The sequence below is a fragment of the Taudactylus pleione genome, unplaced genomic scaffold, assembly GCF_031769625.1.
Source record: "Taudactylus pleione unplaced genomic scaffold, aTauple2 ptg000730l, whole genome shotgun sequence".
Lineage (NCBI taxonomy): Eukaryota > Metazoa > Chordata > Amphibia > Anura > Myobatrachidae > Taudactylus > Taudactylus pleione.
In genome coordinates, this window is record NW_028285132.1 from 184,174 (window position 1) to 204,673 (window position 20,500).

General features: G+C 43.8%; 2 protein-coding genes across 2 annotated transcripts in view; one reads left to right on the forward strand and one right to left on the reverse strand.

Moving 5' to 3' along the window:
- LOC148477268 (uncharacterized) overlaps positions 1 to 20,500 on the forward strand; it is a 145,834-nt gene that overhangs the window by 31,704 nt on the left and 93,630 nt on the right. The window lies entirely within an intron of this gene.
- On the reverse strand, positions 1,576 to 18,870 carry LOC148477269 (uncharacterized). Its single transcript, XM_088456953.1, has 5 exons — positions 18,847 to 18,870; positions 11,538 to 11,614; positions 11,325 to 11,422; positions 10,850 to 11,195; positions 1,576 to 2,897 (listed from the first exon to the last, which is right to left on the reverse strand). The coding sequence occupies exons 2-5, from the start codon at positions 11,569 to 11,571 to the stop codon at positions 1,654 to 1,656; spliced, it is 1,722 nt and encodes a 573-aa protein (XP_088313079.1). The 5' UTR covers positions 11,572 to 11,614; positions 18,847 to 18,870; the 3' UTR covers positions 1,576 to 1,653.

The window sequence follows — 20,500 nt, forward strand, 5'->3', positions numbered from 1 at the left end:
GACTCTTAGAATCTGAATCCGCCATCCATGACTGCAGCCACAGAATTCGGAGGGCAGACATCGCCATGGCCAAAGATATAGAAGCTAGGAGACTGGAATCCAAGGATGCTTCTCGAATATATGAAGCTGCATCTCTTATGTGAGCTACATAAGACATCTGATCCCAAGAGGCATCTGAGGGATAAGATTCTTCAAGGGTGCCCAGCTCTCAATTGTTTTAGCCACCCATGCAGTAGCCATGGTTGGGCAAGTAATGGCATTTGAAAGAGAGTACACAGATTTAAGGCCAGTTTCAATCTTTCTATCTATAGGGTCCTTCAGTGAGGAAACTGTAGGGATAGGTAATGTAGCGCTTTTAATCAAATGCATAACATGGCAATCAACTGCTGAGGGAGTCTCCCATCTTGTACAATGAGCTGGAGGTAAAGGATAACAAGAGGTCAGGCGTTTTTGGGGCTGAAACCTCTTACTAGGAATCTGCCAAGCTGCTGCCATGTGCTCAACTAGTTGATCCGAGAGCGGAAACTCTGCTGAAGCCACGTTTTATCATTTAAATAGTGGGTGCTTTGATGTGGGGGCGGGCTCATCTTCTCTTTGTAAGATAGATCTAACTGCTCGCACCAAAGCAGGTATATTAATTTTAGACTCTATGCTTCTTCCCCCGAAGGAGACTCCGCAGTAGAGATCAGTATCTTCTGCCTCCTCAGATGACAGCTGCGTGGACTGTGAAGATAACACAGGACGCTTAGTAGACTTAAGCTGGATACACACTATACAGATATATCTGCAGATGATTGTTCATACACACTGAATGGCCATCTGCTTCTAGCCGTGGGTCCCAGCAGCCAAGCGGCGTGTCCCACCCCCCTCCTTGGCGGCTGCCGCTGTGTACGGGCAGTATGCAGACCGCCAGTACACACTTGCCGATGGACAGGTATGTCTGCAGACATATCTATCCATCAGCTGTGCAGCACAGCCAATGCGATATGTCTGAGAACTATGTGGATCACAGACATATCGCAGGTACACACTTGGCGATGGCCAGCAGATATTGGCCAATCAATTGATCGGCCAATATATCAGTCAGTGTGTACCTAGCTTCACTGGGTAGCGGCTTCCCACCTTGGAACATATTTTGAAAGGCTGTAGAGGTAGCCACCAGACTCTGTACTGAGTGTCTACCCATGGAGAATGCATAGGAGGTACCTGTATTGCTTTTACCTGTTGTGGCAACACCATAGCAGCGACCCGCCTTACCTGTCCCCTTAGAATCTGTGTTGCAGTCTAAGTCTGTCCATGGAACTGGCTAGCAATGTCCACGGGATGCCCGCCGAGAGCACAAGGCGGAGCTGACGTTGTGGTGCCCATAGGGGTGTTGGAGCGGCAGCACAGACATCCCACAGTCTGCTGCTGCCCGCTCAGAAGCATAAAAAATAAAGAAAAATGATAAAAGCTTTTGGACTGCATGAAACATCCCAGTTAAAATGGTGACCCGACTCCGGCCAGGCATCAACGAAATTGAAGTGCCTCTGTCTCGGGGCAAGGTATTGGGAAAAGGACCATTGCATCCTGGGAGCAAAGCTTTAACTGTCTGGTGCTCGGTCCTCAACTACCACCTACATCCCAAGGTCTCCCCTATGGGCCCTGAAGAAATTATTTCTCATCTGTGTGATATCTCTGATGTGTAACAAGATGTGATTTCTGTTTAAAACATTTCCCACACTCAGGACATGGAAATGGTTTTTCACCTGTGTGATTTCTCTGATGTGTAACAAGATGTGATTTCTGTTTAAAACATTTCCCACACTCAGGACATGGAAATGGTTTTTCACCTGTGTGATGTCTCTGATGTGTAACAAGATGTGATTTATTTGAAAAACATTTCTCACACTCAGAGCATGAATATAGCCTCTCACCTGTGTGACTGCTCTGATGTGTAACAAGATGTGATTTCAGTGTAAAACATTTCCCACATTCAGAGCATGGAAATGGTTTCTCACCTGTGTGACTTCTCTCATGTGTAAAAAGAGCTATTTTATATGTAAAACATTTCCCACACTCAGAACATGGAAATGGCCTCTCACCTGTGTGACTTCTCTGATGTGTATCAAGAGCAAATTTATAGGTAAAACATTTCCCACACTCAGAACATGGAAATGGTTTCTCACCTGTGTGACTTCTCTGATGTGTAACAAGATATGATTTATGTGTAAAACATTTTCCACATTCAGAGCATGGAAATGGTTTCTCACCTGTGTGAGTTCTCTGATGTGTCACAAGAGCTGATTTACAGGTAAAACATTTCCCACACTCAGAACATGAAAATGGTTTCAAACCTGTATGGACTCGATAATGTGTAACAAGACCCGACTTCTCTATAAAACATTTCCCACATTCAGAACATGGAAATGGTCTCTCACCTGTGTGAGTTCTCTGATGGATACCAAGTTTGCTCTGCTGCGCAAAACATTTCCCACACTCAGAACATGCTAATGTTCTCTCACGTGTATGAAGCTTTATATGTCTAGTAAGATATCTTTTCAGTGTAAAACAGTTCCCACACTCAGAACATAGAAAAGGCCTCTCAGCTGCATGAACTTTCTTCTGATGTACAGAAAGACTGATCTGCTTGGTAAAACTTTTCCCACATTCAGAACATAACAATGGTTTATCAGCTGTGTGATCTGAGCTGTGTGTAACACTACTGGGAGTATCAGGGGAGCATTCCCCATGGTTAGAGGGATCAGATGAGATATCTGCACTGTGAGATGCTGGATGTATACTGGGGGTAATGGGGTTTTCTCCTGGAGAGTCCTGTGACAAGTTATCGGCTAGGTTACAATCTGAAGATAATATGAGATGTCTCCCCGAGTTATTCCTGCTGCTGTGTCCATCTGCTGGGAACAGAAAAATTATATGGGAATTAGCATCACTTCAGAACTATACGATACTGTATAACTATAATAAGACATGCCCGGCTGTACCCCAACATCTCCATACTGTGTAACTATAAGACGTGCCTGGCTGTAGCCCAACATCTACATACTGTGTAACTATTATAAGATGTACCTGGCTCTACCGCAACATCTCATACTGTGTAACTATAAGACAAACCCAGCTGTACCCCAACATCTCCATACTGTGTAACTATAAGACGTGCCCGGCTGTACCCCAAAATCTCATACTGTGTAACTATAAGACATGCCCGGCTGTACCCCAACATCTCATACTGTGTAACTATAAGACATGCCCGGCTGTACCCCAACATCTCCATATTGTGTAACTATAAGACGTGCCCGGCTGTACCCCAACATCCCCATACTGTGTAACTATATGTGCCCGACTGTACCCCATCATCTCTATACTGTGTAACTAAGATGTACCAGGCTGTACCCCAACATCTCCATACTGTGTAACTATAAGACATTCCTGGCTGTACCCCAACATCTCCATATTGTGTAACTATAAGAAGTGCCCGGCTGTACCCCAACATCCCCATACTGTGTAACTACATGTGCCCGACTGTACCCCAACATCTCTATACTGTGTAACTAAGATGTACCAGGCTGTACCCCAACATTTCCATACTGTGTAACTATAAGACATGCCCGGCTGTACCCCAACATCTCATACTGTGTAACTAAGATGTACCAGGCTGTACCCCAACATTTCCATACTGTGTAACTATAAGACGTGTCCGGCTGTACCCCAACATCTCATACTGTGTAACTATAAGACATGCCTGGCTGTACCCAAACATCTCCATACTCTGTAACTATAATAAGACGTTCCCAGCTGTATCCCAACATCTCCATACTGTGTAACCATAATAAGACATGCCCAGCTGTACCCCAACATCTCATACAGTCAGTGTTATTTCCAAGTTTCAGTTGTGAATGTAGAAGTCAGATAGCAAATAGGTAACTGTGACCGGATAACCTTGCCTACGCCAACAGCCACAGATATTTTTTTGATCCCACTGGATCTTGGGGGGGGATCCCATTTCAATCTTGGATCTTGTAGGGATTCCCTCTTACCATCAGTAACCACCTGTTACTGACTCTGCCCACTGTGCCATTGGCATGCAACTTTGCTGCCACCACCAAGATCTTGGACTGGCACCTGAAAAGCACTTCTCTCAGGCTCCTACATCGGCACCTGAACTGCCTCTGCTGCATATGCTTAGACTAGCTGCAGCCACACCTCCTGACTGGTGTTGGCTGATACCCACTGGTCCCTCGCAATGGACCAGGCCCAGCAGGGTAGCTGGCAGCGGGTTTGAACTCGGAGACACTGGGCTCAAATTAAAGCAGTCAGAAAATGGAATAGCGCTTGGTGCAATTCTGATGTCGCAGGATACAGATGAAGTCATCTCAAAGTCAAGATGTTTATTGCTCAAATAGTTTTAAAAAAGACATTTCCCCTCGGGAGTATCACAGCATACAGATGATATGGCAGTTCATACCTTCTTGATGTTCAAAAAAATTCAAACGAAACAGGCTCACATGCCTTCTTTTATCTTACTCCAATACACAATACCACAAGGGGTTAGTGCACCCTGTAGTTATTACCTGATCAAGTGCATTTGCCTTGCATGCACAAGGCATGCTCAACTTTAACATTGTCCCTAATGGACAGTGGTGAGTGCTTACTCCTCTATGCCTGAGCCCACCTGTCGTCATTTTAGACGCCCAGGTGCCGGCATGTTTGGGATGAGAAAAAACTTCCCTACGATATGTACTTCCAGGATTCTGCTGAGGGGGACTTGGCCACCTTTTCTACCTGAATCTGGGCTCCAGAACAAGGCAGACAAGATCCCCAGCCAGTAGTCTCCTGGTCACTTTGGAGCTCGCTGAAAATAATTAGCTGACTGCACTGGCCAGTTCCCCATGCACCTCTTTCAGGCATGAGGCTGCATGGGGGGGGGGGACAGTCCATTTTTCTCTGGAAGTGGCTGGGGATCCAGCAGCCCACAGAGAGCTCTACATCCCCCGGACTTCCAGGGAAACACAGGTAAGTGCAATTTATTGAAAATGTATTTAAACATTTTTAACAAATGCATTGCACACACACATACATACATTATTATATATATATATATATATATATATATACAGATAGCCAAGGTGCGGCACTCGCGGCATAATCTCAATGGATAAACGATACGTGACACACAATTAGTCAACGTTTCAGTTCTTTACTGAACTTTTTTCAAGATCTTGAGTCAGTTCAGCAGTCCTTTGAAGCCCATTTCAGTGGGAAGCCTGGTCTGGCTTCTTTGCGTGCACACCACAGACACTGGTGAGCATAGGCCAATTCGGCAACCTGCATATCTGGTCTCATCAGAGGCGCAGGTGAAAATCTACAATGAGGTGCAGGAGATGTTAGTGCTAGGTGTAACAGTCCCTGGCCTGCCTCCATTGTATTGGTTCCCAAGATGGACCGTACCACGTGGTTTTGTGTAGATATCTGCCGGTTGAATGAGGTAACCAAATCTGATACTTATTCCTTACCCCGCATTGATGTGTTGTTAGACGAGTTGGCAGGAGCAAAATACATCTCCACTTTTGAATTGAGCAAGTGGCATTGGCAGATAGCAATGACCCCCGAGGCTTAAAAGCGATCTGCCTTCATCACCTCATTTGGCTTGTTAAGAGTTCAAGACCATCTGGGATGAAGAATGCGCCAGCCTCCTTCCAGAGCATTGTCGATGACATACTGAAGGGGTACGGAGATTTTGCTTAGGCCTACTTGGATGACCGCCATCTTCAGTGGAACTTGTGAAGATCACCTGAGGCATGTGGGGCTGGTGTTAAAAAGGATTCGGTGGGCAGGTCTGACCATCAGGGCAGACAAGTGCCAAATGGGGATGTACAGTACCTGGGGCACCGTGTGGGAGGTAAGGTGAAGCCTGAACCAGCGAAAGTAGAGACTGGCCCCGCCCACAACCCAGAGATAGGCCCTGGCCTTATTAAAAATGGCAGGGTACTACTGATGCTTTATCCCTGACTTCAGTTCTGTAGCCAAAACCCTTATAGATTTGACTAAGAAGAAGCTCCCCAAGGTAGTTGACTGGACACACTCTTGTGAGCTGGAATTTCAGTCATTTAAAATGTCTCTGGTACAAGAGCTCCAGTACTGCTGGTGCCAGACTACAGTAAGAATTTTGTTGTACAGACTGAATGGTCACAGTACGGACGGAGAAGTACTGAGCCAGAAGGGACCAGATGGGCAGGAGCATCTTGTGGCCTATTTAAGAAGGAAACTGCTACAGCAGGAGGTTTCAACTTAAATATATTCACAGTTGTGGATGAAACGCATCGCTGTCCGCATCAATTGGTGTCCACATTATCTTCTATAATTTTCCTATGGTGAGCCACGAATTGGGACTATTCTCCTTTATTAACCAAGAAGGACAAGGGTCAGATTATTGCCTGAAATTACACTGGCCCTTGAAGCCGGCGGGTCCTGCAGCCCTCAGCACGCCGCTTAGAGACTGGGAGCCCGAGCGGCTATATTTGTGAAGCCGGTGGGTCCTGCAGCCTAAGCACGCCGCTTAGAGACCGGGAGCCCGGGCAGCTATATTTGTGAAGCCGGTGGGTCCTGCAGCTCGAGCACGCCGCTTAGAGACCTGGAGCCCGAGCGGCTATATTTGTCAAGCCGGTGGGTCCTGCAGCTCGAGTACGCAGCTTAAAGACAGGGAGTCTGAGCAGATAGATTTGTGAAGCTGGCGGGTCCTACAACCCAGAGCACGCTGCTTAGAGACCAGGAGCCGGAGCGGCTATATTTGTGAAGCCGGTGGGTCCTGCAGCCCGAGCACGGCGCTTAGAGACCAGGAGCCCAGGAAGCTATATTTGTGAAGCTGGTGGGTCCTGCAGCTCGAGTATGATGCTTAGAGACCAGGAGCCTGAGCGGCTATATTTGTGAAGCCGGTGGGTCCTGCAGCTCGAGCACGCAGCTTAAAGACAGGGAGTCTGTGCTGATATATTTGTGAAGCCAGTGGGTCCTGCAGCCCGAGCACGCTGCTTAGAGATGGGGAGCCCGAGCGGCTATATTGGTGAAGCTGGTTGGTCCTGCAGCCCGAGCACACTGCTTAGAGATGGGGAGCCCGAGCGGCTATATTTGTGACAGTTGCCGGCAAAAAAGCTTAGAGGAGGCGGGTCCTGCAGCTCAAGTACGCCGTGATCGGGAACCACAGAGACTAAAAATCTGTGACAGCCGCGGATGTACTACACTGAAGTCCAGACTCAGTGCGGCAACAATATACAGCCATCCAGCGCTTATCTGGTTTTCCTTGTGTCGGCTAAGTAAGGAGTAGGTAACCCATTAAACTTCTTCTGAAATATTAAGAGAGAGATATGGTCACCTTAAGGAAATACATGGGATCATTTCATGACTTTGGACATTGTCTTTTGAATCTCATCTAATTGAGAAACTATTTTTATTATTAATTTTTTATGTGGTTCCTGTGTTGAATTTACTAATCTGATTATCAGTGTAGGATAATCCTTTATGAGATGACTTCATGCCATGTCATTCTTTTAGCAACATTGTAGTTATTTGTGTTTATTTTCTAATCCTCAATATAAGGGGACATTCCAATTAGGTGCTAATTGCGAGTAGCGAGTTTGTTTCATGAAACTCACAGACTTTGCACAAATGCGCGCTCCCGAGAATTCTCCAATCCAATGAAAAATGCCTATTCACGGTGCTCGCAGTGGAGGGGTGCGAACTGACTGCCAAATGCGACGTAAGAGAAGTGCATGAAAAAGTGGGGAGACCATCCTGGACCACCCAAAATTGATAATTTTTTTAGCAGGACCGTATAGGGCTGTTTGTGGGCATAAGGAAAGTACTGAAGGCCTTTAAATGGTGTGAAATGGCTGATTTGTGTTCTTGTTTAAAAAGATGCAAAAAAATGATAAAAAAGCAAACTTTTTTGTTTAATCTCAAATTAATTAAATGAAAATTGCAAAAAAAGTAGGAAACACGGAGATTTTGGGCTACATTGTGGAAACTAAAAAATTGTAAAAAAAAATGAAGTAAACAATTATTTTTCAATAAAAAAAAAACTAATTACATTTGGGGTTCCTAAACTAACGAAAAAGTTAATTTTGGGGTAATTTGAGGCCATTTTTTTACCCTCAAAAATGACATGTAATTATTGGACTAATTAAGCTAACTTGAAATTTCCAAATGCCTGATTAGTCATTAGGGGGGATGTCCAAGGGGTTCTTAAAATAAAGATTTTCCTTTCCATCTCTCACCCTCAGGGAGGTGCAAATGGAAAAATGCAAATTTACTCTGGTTCAGTGCAAGTTGCTAATTGGATTGCAAAATTAATTAGCTGTGCTAATTCGAAGAGAAAACAGCAAATTGCACCTCGCAATTAACAAATAATTAGATTAACACCTAAGTATTTATTACAAATAAACTAAAAAATATTTTTCAGAATTGATAAGAGCCTCTGACTGATATGAAATGACCAGAGGAGTTTTTTTAATTTTCTGTTGCTTTTGTGGGGGTCACAATATAAATGACTGCAGCAGGTGATTTCCCCATTGGTCTGACTCGGGCGCTAGAATAATTTGTGTCTTTCCAGGAGGTGGGGTACGCCACAATTGAAAAGGAATGCTTGAAAATTGCTTGGACTGTGAAGAAGCTAAAGCTCCATTTGTATGGCCGGTAATTTACTGTGGTGACTGATCACAACCCTTTAAAGTGTCTACAACACACCACAGGGGAAATTGGCAGACTGTTGCGGTGGAGCCTTGCAGGAGGCTGCTCTTAATTTCAGAGGGATGGCCCTGATTCAGAGCGAGCGCTCTGTCAGGGCGTACGGCTCTGAATCAGGGTCTATACATTATATCACACACAGGTCATACTAGCTGTATCCTGCTGTGTCCTCACACTCTCCATATCTCCATCTCAGTATGTGTAACAGAGTGCAGACATGGTCTATACATTATATCACACACAGGACATACTAGCTGTATCCTGCTGTGTCCTCACACTCTCCGGATCTCCATCTCAGTATGTGTAACACAGTGCAGGCATGGTCTATATATTATATCACACACAGGACATACTAGCTGCACCCTGCTGTGTCCTCACACTCTCCATATCTCCATCTCAGTATGTGTAACAGAGTGCAGGCATGGTCTATATATTATATCACACACAGGACATACTAGCTGCACCCTGCTGTGTCCTCACACTCTCCATATCTCCATCTCAGTATGTGTAACAGAGTGCAGGCATGGTCTATACATTATATCACACCCAGGTCATACTAGCTGTATCCTGCTGTGTCCTCACACTCTCCGGATCTCCATCTCAGTATATGTAACAGAGTGCAGGCATGGTCTATACATTATATCACACACAGGACATACTAGCTGTATCCTGCTGTGTCCTCACACTCTCCGGATCTCCATCTCAGTATATGTAACAGAGTGCAGGCATGGTCTATACATTATATCATACACAGGACATACTAGCTGTATCCTCACACTCTCCATATCTCCATCTCAGTATGTGTAACAGAGTGCAGGCATGGTCTATACATTATATCACACACAGGTCACACTAGCTGTATCCTGCTGTGTCCTCACACTCTCCATATCTCCATCTCAGTATGTGTAACAGAGTGCAGGCATGGTCTATACATTATATCACACACAGGACATACTAGCTGTACCCTGCTGTGTCCTCACACTCTCCATATCTCCATCTCAGTATGTGTAACAGAGTGCAGGCATGGTCTATACATTATATCACACACAGGTCATACTAGTTGCATCCTGCTGTGTCCTCACACTCTCCGGATCTCTATCTCAGTAAATGTAAAATAACCAGTTTGTATCTCTCTAGGAATTAATATCTTTACTGGAGGTTAGATACGCTCTAGCCTCTAAGGGGATCTACTGGAACATGCACAATGGAACCGAAAAATCCACATTTTTAACAATCGGGATCCACCATTGCTCTCGCTGTGGACCTCCAGGCAGAAAATTTAATACTTTCCTAAAAGATATTTATACAGGTCTGGTTCATATCTCTGGTACAACAGAATAAAATCAGTACAAGAAATCACATGCAAAGATGTTATTACCATTAGTGATCATTGATCATGTCAGGCAGTAGTGGTCAGGAAGGATCATGGGTAATACCCCATTGAAGGGCATGGGGAGGACCATCGACAAAGGTCATTTTTGTAGTGGACAGTAAAGAACATAAGTAGCTTGTAGCAGACAAAGATATCATGAGTGTGGGGAGGAGACTGGTCAGATCTCTGGGCTGGTAACACACAGTGACATGATGTGAGGGGGAGAGCAGGAGTATAATAGGGGCTGATGGCTCCTGATGTATGAGATACACCAGAGAGTGTGGGGAGGAGACTGGTCAGATCTAAGAGCTGGAAACATACAGTGACATGATGTGAGGAGGAGAGCAGGAGTACAATAGGGACTGATGGCTGCTGATGTATGAGATACACCAGAGAGTGTGGGGAGGAGACTGGTCAGATCTCTGGGCTGGTAACACACAGTGACATGATGTGAGGAGGAGAGCAGGAGTACAATAGGGACTGATGGCTGCTGATGTATGAGATACACCAGAGAGTGTGGGGAGGAGACTGGTCAGATCTCTGGGCTGGTAACACACAGTGACATGATGTGAGGGGGGACAGCAGGAGTATAATAATGGCAGATGGCTCCTGCTTCCCCCCCTGTGCATATACATTTTACTCATTAGTTTGTACTGACAGAGGAGGGTGTAGGATAATAGATTGCTGTAGTGACTGAACAGAGTATGTGACTCTTTTCTGAGATAAGTGTTTATTACTCACCTGTGTTGATATCTCCAGGGATTTCCTCCTCTTTACACTCCTGATCACCCCTCACATATGTCTCTTCTTCTCCCTCTGTATCTTCTACCTTTATATCAGTCATATACGTCTCTTCTTCTCCCTCTATATATTCTGCCTTCATATCAGTCACATACGTCTCTTCTCCCTCTATAACTTCTACCTTTATATCAGTCACATACGTCTCTTCTTCTCCCTCTGTATCTTCCTTCATATCAGTCACATACGTCTCTTCTTCTCCCTCTATATCTTCTGCCTTCATATCAGACACATACGTCTCTTCTTCTCCCTCTGTATCTTCTACCTTAATATCAGCAAGATCTTCACTCTAAATGACCCATAAAATAATCAAGTCTAATTTAATTGAGAATAAACAGTAAAATAATCTGTGTATAATACACACACAGATTCTCTATAGATCATATAGTCACAATCACTTTGGTATACTGGTATCTACCTGATGCTCCTGTGGGGTCCTGTGACTCTCCTCTGTACAATCCGGTGAATAAAGATGATGGGGACATCTCTCTGTGGTATTTCTATTACTGGGTCCATCTATAGGAAACACAGTGACTGAGTAAATTGTATATATGTGCTCATCAGGTAATGTGTGTATATAGGGCTCCCATACCTGCTCTACCCTGTACAATAAATGACAGTCACCTCTTACCCAGTGATGTGAGGGGCCGGTGATTCTCCATCATCACGTCCTTGTACAGACCCGTGTTCCTCTATATATACCCTCTCCTGCATGGAGACATAGACAGTGACATCCTGACACCTTATAGGAACCTGACACACACAATAATATAGTCATCACCCAGACACATCCCCTAGTTGTACTGTCATGTATTATTACTAGATATAAGTGATGTCACTGTGACACTCCCATATCCCCTCACCTCCCCAGTCATGTCCCTGTATTATTACTATATATAAGTGATGTCACTGTGACACTCCCAGATCCCCTCACCTCCCCAGTCATGTCCCTGTATTATTACTATAGATATAAGTGATGTCACTGTGACACTCCCATATCCCCTCACCTCCCCAGTCATGTTCCTCTATTATTACTATATATAAGTGATGTCAGAGTGACACTCCCAGATCCCCTCACCTCCCCAGTCATGTCCCTGTATTATTACTATAGATATAAGTGATGTCACAGTGACACTCCCAGATCCCTTGACCTCCCCAGTCATGTCCCTGTATTATTACCAGTGCTATTTTGGTAGAAAAATAGGTGGGTGGAACCATTCTTGGGGGAAGGGGCTGTGGGCAATCTGGGCAGAGCTAAAATTGGGGTGGGGCATCAGCTGGTGTGTAACCAATTTTTTTTTTAAATTTGAAGTTTGGGCTGTGGGTAGGGAGTGCTGGACCAAGCTGGTATGCAGGGCAGGAAGGGCTGGACTAAGAGGAAGTGCAAAACAGGGTGGGCTGGATCTATTGGAGGCACAGGGATGTCTAGACATGGTGCGGGGGTGGCAAATGAAAGGGAAGGTTGGAACTTAATGGGGGACACAGGGCAGGGAAGGCTGGATGGGGGAGCCACATGGTAGGGAATGCTGGACTGGAGGGCACATGGTAGGGAAGGGTGGACCTGGGTGGGCACATTACAGGGAATGCTGTACAAATGGGGGGAGGGCAGGGAACACTGGTCTGTGAGGGAACGCTGGACTGGGGGCAGGGAGCACAGGGCAAGGAACACTGTAACTGACCTCTGGACTGGGGGGTGATAGGTACCAGACCCGCATCCGTCCAGGAATGACAGCCATCAGTGGCGGCTCCGGTTGTTAGCACTCTGCAGGTCAGTATGTGTTTGACAGTGCACTGCGCTCTGTGCAACACTGCCACCCCTTCCCTCCCCCCTCACTTTTCCTTCATCATAAAGCTTCCTCACCAGTGGCTGGGTGGAGGGTGGGGATGTCCTCTGGAGCCAACCACATACAAATCCCATAATTCCCACGATGTATGTGTTACCTAAGGTGCACAAAAGTGTTACGAAATCCCCCGGGAAGACCTATCATAGTGGGGACGGATAGTTTGACTTCCAACCTGTCATCACTCATAGATGGTATTTTACAGCCATTGGTAATTGCTAATCCATCTTAAGAGATACAGGTGACATTTTGGAGGAAAATAATGATTTTGTGTGGGCAGAAGATATCTGGTTGGCTTCGGCCGATGTTACGTCCCTATATACTTGTATATTACATGTAAAAGGCCTAGAGGCGATAAAATGGTCTTTGGAGAAAATGGAGTTATCATCAGAAAGGAAGGATTTTGTGTTGTTAGCCATTAAGTTTATTTTAGAAAATAATTATTTTCTTTTTAATGGCAAATTTTTTCTCCAACGCACAGGGACAGCTATGGGGACTAAGTTTGCCCCAAGCTATGCCAATCTGTTCATGAGGTTCTTTGAAGAGACTCATGTGTACAGTGGCATAGCTTGGGGCACAAACCTCATTAAATGGTACCGTTACATCGATGATGTGATGCTGCTATGGAAAGGTACAGAAGATGATCTCGTCCAATTCTTTTCATACCTGGATGTGAATGATGTAAATGTGCATCTCACTTTGACATACAGTCAATTGGAGATACATTTCTTAGATTTGACTGTTTACATAGAGGAGAATAAGATTCACACAAAAACCTATAAAAAATCCACGGATATCAATTCCTTTATTCCAATAGATAGTCAAAATCACAGGCAGTGGTTAAAAGAAGTACCAAAAAGTCAATTTCTAAGGGTTAAGCGTAATTGCAGCAGAGAGGATATACACAAAGATCAAATTTCTCAGATGAAAAATGACTTTTTAATTAAGGGGTACGAATCAAAAGGTCTGGATAAGGCTATACAAGAGACAATGGAGAAAGAGAGATCGAATTTATATGGTATTAACAGGGTAAAGAAAGATGACAGTAAAAATGATAGGCTTAAATGGGCTATGATTACTGGTTATGATTCACAACATAAACTAGTAGAAAAAATCTTTCGGAAACATTGGCACCTTTTACAAAGGGATCCTGTATTACGAGAAGTAATCCCAGACCATCCTACTTTTATTTATCGTAAATCTAAGAATTTTAAGAACTTCTTGGTAAAAAGCATGTTACCTATACCAACAAGGAACCTTGGCCCTCATTCAGAGCCGTACGCTCTGAGCAGAGCGCACGCTCTGAATGAGGGCCGGGCTCCATGAAAATGGAGCGTCCTCCTGGACGCTCGTATAGCTGTGGGTCACCACCCACAGGCTATACGAGCGTGCATTGTGATGGCCGCGATGGTCGTGACCATCGCGACCATCGAAATTGCGAGCCGGAGCCTGCAGTTGAGGTTTTCAACCGCAAGCTCCGGAGTGATTTTGGCTCTATCAGAGCCAAAATCACTCCCACTGACATCACTAGTGATGTCATTGGGCCGGCTTCTGACGGGAGGCGTTCCCGTGGGAACGCCCCCGTCAGGGAGGCACGCCCCCGGCACGCCCACCAAAGGGGGCGTGCTGTCAATCAACATTGACAACACGCCCCCTTTGATCAGACACAACGAGCGAAGGACTTTCCTTCGCTCGTCGCGTCTGGCGCATGCGCATGACGGAGCTCCCTCCGTCGTGCGCATGCTCAGTCCATAACATCGACCCACTTGCGGGCGGACAGCCGCTCGCGAGTGGGTCTGAATCAGGCCCCTTGTACGGACAAAGGGTTTCCATCGGTGTGGATTGTGTATGGGCTGTAGGCATGTCAAGGATAACAACATGAAACATACAGAAGTACAGATCAATGGTGTAAATTTTAAAATACAAGATTTTATAACATGTAACACATCAAATGTAATTTATCTTGTAGAATGTGTTGTGGATTGGTGTATAATGGACGGACCACAAGACCTTTAAAAGTGCGACTTTCCGAACACCTTAGGAACATCAAAAAAGGACTTACCACACATTCTCGGTCTAATCATTTTAAAATCACACGATTGTTCAGTTTCACATATCAAACGTTTTTTAGGATTGATACATGTGAAAGCGTCCTGGAGGGATAAAAATGTCGAACAAAATCTTGCTAAAACGGAGATGAAGACTATATTTAAACTTAAAACCCTCCATCCAAGAGGACTCAATCAAGATTTTGAGTTAAAATGGTTTTTATTTAGTGTTTCAATTTTTTATTCTTAATCCTAATTATTGCTATTAATATTATTTTTATTAGTAATTATTCACATCCAATTGAGTTTTAATGTGTTAAACTACTATCTGTTCTTAATATGGGATATCACTTTTAAGGTCCAGTTGTATATTGTTAAAGACCTGATTTACCTAATACTAACACTTGATTCTGTCTAATAGATTCATCCAAACTTGTGACCATTCCGTTTTCAAAAAGAGAAACTACATCTCCCAGAATCCACTATGTTTTAAACGGAAGTTACGTTGGAGACTTGTAGAATACTCGGTCTGGGACTGTGTCTAAAAGGAAAAGACTACATCTCCCAGAATCCTTTGGAGTTGGATAACAGCTTCCGGTGGAGACCCGGAGATTGTGTTCTGACGACCCGCGATCATGTGGACTACGCGTGTGCAGTCGGTCCCACTTTGTTATGGGGAGGAAGGCAGCGGGGACTAAGTGGATAAAGGAGGGTCCGCTGTTATCCAGTGGAGAAGGAGGAGTCATTTTCGTGCGGACCGGAAGTAGCGAAGACGCCATCTTTTGGATTCCAGGGAGACTGGTATATAAACTGGAAACTCAGCAATTTACCTTCATGCCTTGATAAAGAGACTCAGTCTCGAAACGCGTTGGCTAGAAGGGGACATTCTCACTTGGACTAATGCATGTTGCGAACATACTGGAGGTAGGTGCGGAGAGGTGTTTAGTTATTTGGACATGTGTTTGGGGACTGGACCCTAATTACCTCCACACCATATGTATACCTCAGCTGTTCACATTGCGGTTTATATCCCTCTGAGAATGTTTTATATGTTTTAATGCTTTTTGTCATTAAAATAAATTTATTTTTATGGAAAAACTTTGCAATACCCATTGTTGATTATGGAGGAATGAAAAGATACCTTTATAAGTGGAGGACAACTTTCAGTTTTATGAGTACTGGTAAGCTTCTCTGCTTTCAAGTATTCTGTTTGAAACTAAAGATACCTTTATATGTTTTGCACCGCTTGATAGGACTGTAAGTTCTAGGTGTGGATACATACCTTGTGATAGATCAAAGATATCATTATAGGAGTGTACCCATCTCTATATTCAGTGAGTTGGGGTACGCCTCATCTTTCTCTTTCTTCAAATTAAGTCTTGAAGAAACAGTATATATTATAAATTTTAAGAACATCTCACACTGACGTCATATATATACCCTTTTTCCCTATATCTGCGGGACCTCTGGTAAAGACAAAGAGAGGACCTTAGGACTGACGTCTATAACTGCATTTATACGGATAAGTATATTTATTCTTTCCACTGTTCACAAAAGTACTATACACAAGCAGCGCCATTTTTCAATATTCTTGAACACCCGACCACATACAGTTCGCACTGCACGAGCTGGTCCTGACAGTCATCTAGATTGAGGTACAGCCTCAGCATTTCAAAAAACTGCCGACTGCGAGCCAATCACAGCTCACAGACCGGCAGCCACTACTGATTGGCTGCTGGTCAATGAGCTATGATTGTCTCATAGCTGGCAGCTTATCTGAAATGCTACGGCTGTCCCTTTCTTCTTGATGATTGCCATTGTAGCATGGCTGCCGGTCCGGGGCCAATTACTCGTTTTTGCAAGTGCCCCTAAAATCCTCTTTGCAGACAGGTTCAGGAACACCGTACCCGATGACGTAAATTTGCTAAAGAGCTTCAGGAAGTGTGTTCCTGACCGTTCCCCCTGAAAAATATCACTGATTATTACTATAGATGTAAGGGATGTCACACTGACACTTCCAGATCCCGTCACCTCCCCAGTCATGTCCCTGTATTATTACTATAGATATAAGGGATGTCACACTGACACTTCCAGATCCCGTCACCTCCCCAGTCATGTCCCTGTGTTATTACTATAGATATAAGTGATGTCACTGTGACACTCCCAGTCCCTCTCACTTCCCAAGTCATGTCCCTGTATTATTACTATAGATATAAGGGATGTCACACTGACACTTCCAGATCCCCTCACCTCCCCAGTCATGTCCCTGTATTATTACTATAGATATAAGTGATGTCACTGTGACACTCCCCAGGATTTAGAGTCGATTCAATTAGACATGACAGTCGCATCCACAAGTAAGTACAGTTATATGCCACACTTACGGTGCCACCACACTCATATAAATATACACGGTTGCGGGGTTAGATCGGGCCATGAGCGGAGCAGGTTGCGGGTAAGTTGGTTGCGATTTCATGCCGTCGCAGCGGTAACTCACCCCTTTGCGTCTAATTGAATCAAAGCCATAGTATTCCCAGTCATTTAACTCCTGTCTTTGTCTTTAATATAGCATATACACTAGATAAGCTCACTTATCTAGTGTATACAAAAAACAGGGATCATACTTAAACGTGCACCACCGAAAGATGTACTTTGAAATCTGAGAGCTCTCATGGTAAAGGTTGTTTTAAATTACAAAAAAAGCTCTATTTACTCAGGTAGTTACTGTGAGAGGCAATAGGTGTATGTGTGTGTGTAGGTGGTCGGGTGATAAGTGAGGGGTTATATTTTGGAACAAAGGTTAGTTTCTTTGTATCACTCTATATCAGCTCTAAGAAATATGGTGATAGAGAATCAGCCCTTAGTCACATCTCCATATAACACCACTAGTAATACATGTGTCCTGTTATTCCCTAATATCTACAGGGTTATTACAGCTAATGCTCCATCTACCACTGATCTGTATTATTGTATTACTGAGAATCAGACCTTAGTCACATCTCCATCTAACACCACTAGTAATACACGTGTCCTGTTATTCCCTAATAACTACAGGGTTATTACAGCTGATACTCCATCTACCACTGATCTGTATTATTGTATTACTGAGAATCAGCCTTCGTCACATCTCCATCTAACACCACTAGTAATACATGTGTCCTGCAATTCCCTAATAACTACAGGGTTATTACAGCTGATGCTCCATCTACCACTGATCTGTATTATTGTATTACTGAGAATCAGTCCTTAGTCACATCTCCATCTAACACCACTAGTAATACATGTGTCCTGCTATTCCCTAATAACTACAGGGTTATTACATCTGATGCTCCATCTACCACTGATCTGTATTATTGTATTACTGAGAATCATCCCTTAGTCACATCTCCATCTAACACCACTAGTAATACATGTGTCCTGTTATTCCCTAATAACTACATGGATATTACATCTAATGCTACATCTACCACTGATCTGTATTATTGTATTACTGAGAATCAGCCCTTAGTCACATCTCCATCTAACACCACTAGTAATACATGTGTCCTGTTATTCCCTAATAACTACAGGGATATTACATCTGATGCTCCATCTACCACTGATCTGTATTATTGTATTACTGAGAATCAGACCTTAGTCACATCGCCATCTAACCACTAGTAATACATGTGTCCTGTTATTCCCTAATAACTACAGAGATATTACATCTGATGCTCCATCTACCACTGATCTGTATTATTGTATTACTGAGGATGATATTAGTGGTATTGGCCAACGAAGAGGAAATTGTTACCTACATGTGCATCTAAATTGGCTAAAAATGTATGGGATGTACTAAGGGCCACATCTGTGAGGGAACCTGGCAATCGGGTCCCTTGTTTCATCCTGGTCTACCGTATACCCAGAGGCCAGACTTTGTGAGGGAAAAAAGATCCAGACTAATATATAGTAATGTTCTTTATTGCGTTATTTATTAATGTGTGATATTCTGTACAAGGAGACGGCTGGAAGATGGGAATAATTATAAATCACAGGATAGTGACAATCTCACCTGTGGGAATGTTCTTATGTCCACTTTAGGTGTCCGTAATCATCAGAGGCTGGGAGGGGGCACTAGGAAAGACTAAAGAGAATTAACACAGGTTGTAACCATAGTATCAGAGCCCCTAACACTAAAGTCGGTTACACACTCACATACTGTGTGTGTGTGTATGTATGTACAGTCAGGTCCATAAATATTGGGACATTGACAGAATTTTCAGATTTGGGCCTCTATTCACCACCACAATGGTTTTGAAATGAAACAAACAAGATGTGCTTTAACTGCAGACTTTCAGATTTAATTTGAGGGTAATTATATCCAAATCGGGTGAACGGTGTAGGAATTACAACGGTTTCTATATGTGCCTCCCACTTTTTAAGGGGCCAAAAGTAATGGGACTATCAACTCAAAAGCTATTTCATGGACAGGTGTGGGCTATTCCCTCGTTATTTCATTATCAATTAAGCAGGTAAAAGGTCTGGAGTTGATTCTTGGTGTGACATTTGCATTTGGAATCAGTTGCTGTCGACTCTAAATATGAGATCCAAAGAGCTGTCACTATCAGTGAAGCAAGCCATCATTAGGCTGAAAAATCAAAACAAACCCATCAGAGAGAGAGCAAAAATATTAGGTGAGGCCAAATCAACTGTTTGGAACATTCTTAAAAAGAAAGACCGCACCGTAGAGCTCAGCAACACCAAAAGACCCGGAAGACCACGGAAAACAACTGTGGTGGATGACAAAAGAATTATTTCCCTGGTGAAGAAAAACCCCTTCACAACAGTTGGCCAAATCAAGAACACTCTCCAGGAGGTAGATGTATGTGTGTCAAAGTCAACAATCAAGAGAAGACTTCACAAGAGTGAATATAGAGGGTTCACCACAAGATGCAAACCATTGGTGAGCCACAAAAACAGGAAGACCAGATTAGAGTTTGCCAAACAACATCTAAAAAAGCCATTACAGTTCTGGAACAACATCCTATGGACAGATGAGACAAAGATCAACTTGTACCAGAGTGATGGGAAGAGAAGGAAAGGAACTGCTCATGATCCAAAACATACCACCTCATCAGTGAAGCATGGTGGTGGTAGTGTCATGGAGTGGGCATGTATGGCTGCCAATGGAACTGGTTCCCTTGTATTTATTGATGATGTGACTGCTGACAAAAGCAGCAGAATGAATTCTGAAGTGTTTCGGGCAATATTATATGCTCATATTCAGTCAAATGCTTCAGAACTCATTGGCCAGCGCTTCACAGTGCAGATGGACAATGACCCGAAGCATACTGCAAAAGCAACCAAAGAGTTTTTTAAGGCTAAAAAGTGGAATGTTATGCAATGGCCAAGTCAATCCCCTGACCTGAATCCGCTTGAGCATGCATTTCACTTGATGAAGACAAAACTGAAGGGAAAATGCCCCAAGAACAAGCAGGAACTGAAGACATTTGCAGTAGAGGCCTGGCAGAGCATCACCAGGGATGAAACCCAGCGTCTGGTGATGTCTATGCGTTCCAGACTTCAGGCTGTAATTGCCTGCAAAGGATTTGCAACAAAGTATTAAAAAGTGAAAGTTAGATTTAGGATTGTTTAGTTTGTCCCATTACTTTTGGCCCCCTAAAAAGTGGGAGGCACATATAGAAACCGTTATAATTCCTACACCG